This window comes from Centruroides sculpturatus, unplaced genomic scaffold, assembly GCF_000671375.1.
Source record: "Centruroides sculpturatus isolate CEXI.00-Female unplaced genomic scaffold, Cexi_2.0 scaffold819, whole genome shotgun sequence".
Classification (NCBI taxonomy): domain Eukaryota; kingdom Metazoa; phylum Arthropoda; class Arachnida; order Scorpiones; family Buthidae; genus Centruroides; species Centruroides sculpturatus.
Window position 1 is genome coordinate 344,341 of NW_019385148.1, and position 8,895 is coordinate 353,235.

Genomic DNA, 8,895 nt, shown 5'->3' on the forward strand with positions numbered 1-8,895 from the left:
GGCTTTGATTAACAGGTCGGTTGCTATGATACGTTATTTAATTAAAAATTAGTTTTTAAGGTTTAAGTATTTTATTATTTTCATTTGATATGTTTTAATTATAAATATATAAAAACTTTTATACGTGTATTTAAAAAAAAAATGAAAAGTCATATTGTAAAAGTCGCCTTTTTGTATTTTTACTCTTTCCTCCCTGTAGAGGGCCTTTTTACCAAGCCCATGTGGGTTTGGACAGGCCCACAATGGGGAGCAGGCTGGTGAAGGTTGGGGTACCCATTATTTTCCGAGACGGATCACCTGCTAAAAAATTTCTTGAGTTTTTCGACCCATTCGGAATCGGATCTGATCACGGGTCCTTCGAAGCGGTAAGCTCACGTCTTACTGCCTCGGCCGGTAACTTTTTATATTTTAATAACTTCATATGTTTGATGATAGACAATGCTTGTTCTGAAATTAAACTATTTTTAAATGTATACTCATTGATCAAAACAAAAATATATACGTATCAAGAAGGAGACGTTGGAATCGAAAAAAAAATTATTATTAGTGCGAACGATAGCAAAGAAACAATTTTAAAGAAAGTTTTAGTACCTTGTAGGACCTTGCCTGGATACATGTAGCGATACAGTCGATCATTAAAACATACAGCGTCTTATCTACCCTGAAACAGATTTGTCCACAGATGTTGCAACTGCCGCTTCAAATCACTTACACTCGAAGATGGCGACGCTAGCCTCCCATCTGGACTCGCCAATGCTCGTTTTGCGACAAATCTGGACAGAAGGCAAGAAAACATGGCAATGTGATGGAGACACACCTGGAAAATGGGCGATATTTGCAGCCCTTCCACTAAAGATAATACATGAAGACACAGGATTTCTTAAAAATACCACTTTGCCCATAATGTCTTTCTTACCACTACTACTATTACTTCTTCTTCTTCTTCTTCTAGTGTTTATATGGAGATACTAACACTGATAGGCTCTTTCTCCGACGAGGCTTACCACTACTAAAGCTGACCATAAGTTATAAGAGATGGCTTTCCAGACCAGCACAACAGCAATTGGGATAGTGTGCCTCTCAACAATAAAGGCGGGATTGAAGCGCTCATCTGTGGTCTTCCACACTAACACGATGTCTTCTGTTCTCGGATAGAATTCGTTGCTAAAGACGATGTCAGTTCGAACTATCAATAGCTTATGATTCTCTGTCACAGCACCATTGTGTGAGGGTCGTAAAAGAGCGTCGAAATTGCGACTAATTATGAAACTTTTACGTCGGAGAGTTTTGAAGATAGAATCGGGTCAAGACGGTGTGTTAGTGACAGAACCCAGATGGGACGAAAACTTTTTTCCGTATTGTAAAACAAACGCGACGCGATGATAAACAGCAGGGGGGAATGTCGACAGAGAGAGAGAGAGTCGAGATGCTCGCGAACAAGTGTCGGGTCGAAGCAATCGAGAAAAAGAGGGGTTTAAGAACAAAAGGGACATTTGTTAAGTCCGAACGCGGAAGGGGATAAATGGCCACAAGAATATCTGGTGGACCGTTTAAGTTCAAAGATGTCAGAGAGAAGAGCCATAACGGAGTAAAATACGAGCGCGAACATTAAAAGCCCCGTCATCACCTCTCCGACCTTTTCCCGACCCGGATCGGTCTCGAGTTTCGCCTAGAAACAAAAGAATGACCAATCGGGTTAAGGGAGAGAGTGAACAGGACCAATCAAAAGGGTGAGATTCGGGGAAAATCTTATAAAATCCGAATCTCAAGGACAAAAGGGCCGATTCTCTCCAAGACGAGTGTCAGGAAGTTCGCCAGATCATCCGCACACGGACATCCAGACTCCGCCGCATACCCAGCAGAAGGAAGTGAGGACCCAATCATCGGACATCGCCCGTCAACCATCGGACCCTTCAACGAGCAAGAAGGCACCAACTTCACGTTTCCCTGAGATTATATTGCAGATGGACATCCACTTCTCTGTGCGTCTGCAACCGAACCTGTGATTATTTTAGCTTCATATGACAATTCTTGATTGTTTCGGACGAGTTCTGTCATGACGTCCCTTCACCGTACACAACCATCTTTGCACAGCAACCACTGATTTTCGTACCTCATAGCGTGAAGCAATGTGCTCTCGTTCCCAAACAGATAAGAAGTCGGCCATCTTTTGTTGCCGCTGCGCGTGCAACGTCTCACGGTCATTTCTTTCTTTCTTTCCTTCTCTGATATGGAGATTGTCTCACGGTCATTGTCCATACTTGTTGCCGCTGCGCGTGCAACGTCTCACGGTCATTTCTTTCTTTCTTTCCTTCTCTGATATGGAGATTGTCTCACGGTCATTGTCCATACTACCAATGCAGGAATCATAAAATTCCAGTGAATAATGTATAAGCATACGTAAATTTTATTATGATTACATGCAGTGCCGGCCCGAGGCAAGTTTTAGGATGGAGCGAGATCCTATTATGGCACCCGGGGGTGGAACCTCACCCACGCACTCGACTCACGCGCGTCTCAACAGATAACATCATTCACATACTGGCCACACGCTTGCAATTAAAATATCGAAAAGTGAAAAAAAAAATTTTTCCTTTAATTTTTTTACCACTGAGGCGCCCCGTAGGACTTAGCGCCTGGAGCGGCTGCTCCGTTCGCCCTATGGTAGGGCCGGCTCTGTTACATGATTATTACAAAAATTTACTCAGCTTTCTCTAGTTATTTTCTACCCACCCTGAGAATTTATTCTAATTCGTCCTGTCTCAAAGTGAATATTAATTATATTAATTAATTATTTTAATAAAATCTCTGGAGGCTAAAAAAGCAAAACATTAATTATAGGCAATTAAATTTAGACGCGAATGGTAAGAAATGCGATAAGAACAGATTGTACTGTGCATAATCAAATATAATAAGTTAATAACAACGGAATGAAGTTTGAAGAGAAAATGGTATAAAACAGAAGAAGAATGCATATCATGAAAAAATATGTAGTAATTCTTTTGCATTTTACATCCAATAAAAATAAAGAAAAAATAATATTAGTGGAAAATCTTAATCGTTTTAAAACACTTGGATGGCTTTTTCCTGTTTTATTAATTAAAAAAGCAGTTCTTGACGATAAAAATTTCGGAATACAGACCTTCAAGCAAAAACTGAAAAAAAAAAACAAAATTGCTATTCAATTAAAACTGTATTCTGAAAATTATAATTAAGGAGTTATTTGAAAATATGTTGGCTTCTGATTCATCTTTGGATCGAACATTTCTGACTCCTAATTTTCCCCATAAAAAAAATTATTTCAACTAAAACTAGATAAATATAGTTTTATAAAATTCTACACTATTATTTCTAAATCTGCCAATTTGTGAGTTATTTTTAATTAAGATTTCTTATTAATTTTATAAATATTTAATTTACTTAATGAATATAATACATGTTCAATCACGATAGCCCGNTCCGTGACAGAGTTGTGCGGCCTTAATAAATTTCAAGATGTCGGCAGCTCCAAGTCAAGGTGGGAAAGGATGTTTATTTATAGCGAAAAACCTTAAATCTTGTTAAATTTATAAAATTATATAAATATTAACGACTTAAATTATAACTTTAAACATTCAAATAATAAGAATACGATTTCGATTATTTCTGATAATTAATGATTTCAATCAATGATCTAAAAACATTATTTTTTTACAATATTAAAAGCAGAAAGATTAATTTCTTACCTCAAAATATTTATTTACGTTAAATTACATGTAATAATACCGTGAAATTGTTTGATAAGTATTCCTTATTTAAAACATGGTAAGTGTTTCAGTTACATTTTATATATATGGGTATATTAGTTACCTGTGATTGTCATTACTTGTTTTTAAATAAATACATATAAATGTATCCCATTGAACATTGTTTCAAATGTATTGGAATCAAATATATGAAAGCTACATACAAAAAAATAAAACTAGAAGCACATGCACTCATTTTTCAAAACAATGCATGTATCAAGTTATTCTTGATAAAAATCTACAGCTAATGCTGTTGATATGGTTTGCTAGTGAAAGCCTTAGGGTGCGACTATGCAGATGCAAATTTAGAGCGAGTGAGAGGTTGCGAGTGATTTAGTTTTTGCAAAGGAAAACCATGCACAAACGAGAAGCGAGAAATAACGCTAGCAAGAGCGAATTTCTGGTTTTCGCACATATCTGACAGGTTTTGATATTTATCGAATCTCGCCTCTTCTCGCCACATATTCTTGTCGCTTGGAAAATTCGCTTGCTCATGTCTGCATAGTCGAATCCTTAAAGTTAATTTCATATAAAAATGAAATAATTCTGATTAAGTTCAAGAACTACAACACATTTCATTTACAAATGAAGGAATTTCATTCCTTTTTAAAAAAAAAGGATTGTGAATGAAATTTATTGTAACCGCATCTTTAAAAATGATATCCAATTGGATTTAAAATAATTTATATTTTAACTGTAAAATGTATAACTTTTTCATTATATGTAATTAAATATCTTTTGATCCAGCTTGTTAGTCAATTTTAAATTATACAGTAAATGTTAAAAAGATTGAATATCTAAATACACTACTGGAATTTATATAATAAAATAAAAAATATAAAAAGTTACAACAAAAGTACATTGTAGATAATTATTAAATTTTTAAATGTCCTTTCTAACAAACTTCAATTTACATTGTATTATACTTTGTTTGGATTCTTTAAATTATTATTATATTTCATTCTGATCACATTTCAAGTCTAGTTTTATGCCAGGAAAGAAGTAAAGTCACAAACTCAAGCTGGAAGTTTAATATTTCAAGAAGAAGGAACAAATTTGATATCTTTAAATCCTTTATTGTTTGAGAAACTGTATGACTGAGCATCATTACAATAGAATATGATTCAGTAGTATTCAACTTTAATATCAAATTTGTTTTAACCTGTAAATTCACGAGATTCTTTTTCTTAGAATTTTATTTTTTCAAATGATCACATCTGTAACTGAAAAAAATTAATAAATAACCACTGATATTAATCTATATTTAATCTGTTGCTAACAACAAAGTTATTCTTTTGTTAGGAAGCTGTATTTAAAAATCCAGCTTATTGACATGTTTGAGTTTATGTAGTTAGACTAATAATTTATACATTTTGTATAAATTATTTGTCTAACTAAATTCTTAATATGAGAATATATATCAGAAATGTAAGGGATATTTGTTGTAAGTAGTTTGAAAGGATTCTATGAAATTATACTCTGGATTTATTTCATGTATTTAAAATGAATTATATTTATGTTTCAGAAACTAGTAATACTGTACAAAATGTATAACATTAATTAATTCATTTTAGTTACATAAAATGGTTCAAGATAAGAATATAAAAATATTATTATTGATTCATGTAAATGAAAGGTAAAGATGTCTTCTGTTAGAAACATTAATGATACATGTGAACAATGTGCATGTAGACCCAATCAAATTTCAACTATGAACATAGAAAAAGTTATGATATGATTAGCAGTATACTTTGTCTGTCTTACCTCTTGGATTATCTTCAATTATTCATTGGAAAGAGAGTTGAATGGACATAAATCTAGATAGAGACAGATACTGAAGTTGCATATTTTTACCATCTCACTGTTAGCACTTTGTATCATCTAAGCCTTCTTGGCTTTTATAGTTTATATTGCAATGATTAATAAAGAGATTGACAGTTTTCATTAAAATTTGAAGATAATTTTCTTTTCAGATTTATAATTTGTATTTCAATAAAAGATTATCATCTGATTATAATCTATTTTTATACACAAACTTTTAAAACTAGCATTAATTGCTCTCATTGTCATCATCAATTATTCACCATGAACAGTTCTTATTATAAAAATACTTAACAATATTAAAAATATAATATACCCTATTTACTCGCCTATAAGACAAACTTACATATAGGATGGTGTGTGACTTTAAAGATCAAAATAAAGAAAATTAGATTTTTTTTAATACAATTCTAATTTTATTTTGTTTAATCACAAATAAAATATTAAATGCACATAAATGCACACATTGTCCCGGGAAAGGATGTTTATTTATAGCGAAAAACCTTAAATCTTGTTAAATTTATAAAATTATATAAATATTAACGACTTAAATTATAACTTTAAACATTCAAATAATAAGAATACGATTTCGATTATTTCTGATAATTAATGATTTCAATCAATGATCTAAAAACATTATTTTTTTACAATATTAAAAGCAGAAAGATTAATTTCTTACCTCAAAATATTTATTTACGTTAAATTACATGTAATAATACCGTGAAATTGTTTGATAAGTATTCCTTATTTAAAACATGGTAAGTGTTTCAGTTACATTTTATATATATGGGTATATTAGTTACCTGTGATTGTCATTACTTGTTTTTAAATAAATACATATAAATGTATCCCATTGAACATTGTTTCAAATGTATTGGAATCAAATATATGAAAGCTACATACAAAAAAATAAAACTAGAAGCACATGCACTCATTTTTCAAAACAATGCATGTATCAAGTTATTCTTGATAAAAATCTACAGCTAATGCTGTTGATATGGTTTGCTAGTGAAAGCCTTAGGGTGCGACTATGCAGATGCAAATTTAGAGCGAGTGAGAGGTTGCGAGTGATTTAGTTTTTGCAAAGGAAAACCATGCACAAACGAGAAGCGAGAAATAACGCTAGCAAGAGCGAATTTCTGGTTTTCGCACATATCTGACAGGTTTTGATATTTATCGAATCTCGCCTCTTCTCGCCACATATTCTTGTCGCTTGGAAAATTCGCTTGCTCATGTCTGCATAGTCGAATCCTTAAAGTTAATTTCATATAAAAATGAAATAATTCTGATTAAGTTCAAGAACTACAACACATTTCATTTACAAATGAAGGAATTTCATTCCTTTTTAAAAAAAAAGGATTGTGAATGAAATTTATTGTAACCGCATCTTTAAAAATGATATCCAATTGGATTTAAAATAATCACCGTACACAACCATCTTTGCACAGCAACCACTGATTTTCGTACCTCATAGCGTGCAGCAATGTGCTCTCGTTCCCAAACAGATAAGAAGTCGGCCATCTTTTGTTGCCGCTGCGCGTGCAACGTCTCACGGTCATTTCTTTCTTTCTTTCCTTCTCTGATATGGAGATTGTCTCACGGTCATTGTCCATACTACCAATGCAGTAATCATAAAATTCCAGTNAATTTATATTAATATGTATCACTTAAAAAAATTTTAATGAAGATATTTATCTTAATTATAAAAATATACTAACATGATTTTTAATTTTTGGAACCTAACCCTCCTTTTGGTATTAATTCTTTGTTTCGTATAACACGGATTTGCATAACACGGCAATTTTTTGGAACGTAACTACCGTGTTATACGGGGGTTACCTGTACAGGGATGGGCAAGCAAAAGTTCAGTGGGAGCTGAAATGTAGGTTTTGCAAAATGCATGGGAGCTGCAGTTCTGTACTTTTTTTATTCTGTACTACATTTACATAATTTTTACAATTTTATTANTTTTTTAACCCCATTCCCGATAACCCGGCATTTTCACAAACTCGGCCACCCTTCGGTCCACATTAGGCCGAGTTTTCGAGGTTCTACTGTATTATTATTTTTATTTGTAATTTAGTATGTCTGATGCCTGCATTGGGCCTTTCGATTGGTCTACAATATAATTTGTTAATGTAAAGTTGGACAATTGGAAACCTTTTTTGCCAATTCTTAACAGTCGAATTCACTCTTCATCAATTACACTTATGAGTTTCTCCGAATTCTGATTTCCAAATAATCATCTGTTTTCATGTGGATTAAAACTTATATCGGGCTCCCATTTTGGATTTTGTGATTTTGAAATTTCAAATTGGAATTCAATTCAAAAGCTTTGCTTTTCCTATTGCTATTTGTCTTTACTCCTGACAATACATAAGAATGATTCAAACAACCCAGATAAAATACTTTTGTTTTTAAACACCAGAAGGTGAGAATCCAGTAAAATATGCAAATACAGTTCACAAAAATTATTACAAAAATGAAAAGAATCATTCACTTGCATGTATAGGACAACCTAGGTTTTTGAAGCAGTGAAAAATGAATAAAAACCTCGTCTTATATATGAGTAAATATGTCATCAAAATGTTGATAAAATTATTTAAATATAAGTGCCATGTTTTATTATTATATAAAATGTCCTAAAATAATATGAAGATAAAAATGTTTATTCATTTCCTGATTGATAAGATAAAGCATAAAATATATTATCAAATATAAACATCCAATAATCTGTTGATCAAATCATCTGTTAATCAAATGATTGCCAGAATATGTTGGGATATACTGTATATGACCAGGGTGTCCAAGCTCCTTGATAGTCCGAGCCATTTTTCAAAATTGAAATTTTTCGCAAGCCGCAATTAAATACGTATTAAAAAGGTATGCAAAAATTCCAGATTACAAATTATATCCGTAGCAAGAGTGATACAAATTGTTTCCTCCAGAGCACAATGTCAACTGTCCGTTGCAATGACAGTTTACAAATTCAAAATCTGTCTGGAGTCGGACGATTACGCCACTGTTTATATTTGTTTGCGCAGTTTTCGATGAGTCATATCATTCTTAACTTGGACGGAAATGAAATTTGTTTCAACGTTGCACTTAGTCTTTCATATTTGTTGTTAGAAATTTAAAAGACATTTTGAAACACATACGGAACGATAATAATTTTTTAAAATATAATAACACAAAAATAAAAACGGAACTCGGGTACATTTACCGAGAGCCACAAATAATCCTTCAAAGAGCCGCATGTGGCTCGCGAGCCGCAGGTTGGCCACCCCTG

General features: G+C 32.7%; 1 protein-coding gene across 1 annotated transcript in view; it reads left to right on the plus strand.

Moving 5' to 3' along the window:
- Positions 1 to 3,458: 3,458 nt before the first annotated feature.
- LOC111635444 (ubiquitin-conjugating enzyme E2 variant 1-like) overlaps positions 3,459 to 8,895 on the plus strand; it is a 45,692-nt gene continuing 40,255 nt past the window's right edge. Inside the window, exon 1 of the mRNA XM_023380404.1 lies at positions 3,459 to 3,517. Within this exon, the coding sequence (XP_023236172.1) occupies positions 3,496 to 3,517 (22 nt within the window). The 5' untranslated portion in view covers positions 3,459 to 3,495. The remainder of the gene's footprint in view (positions 3,518 to 8,895) is intronic.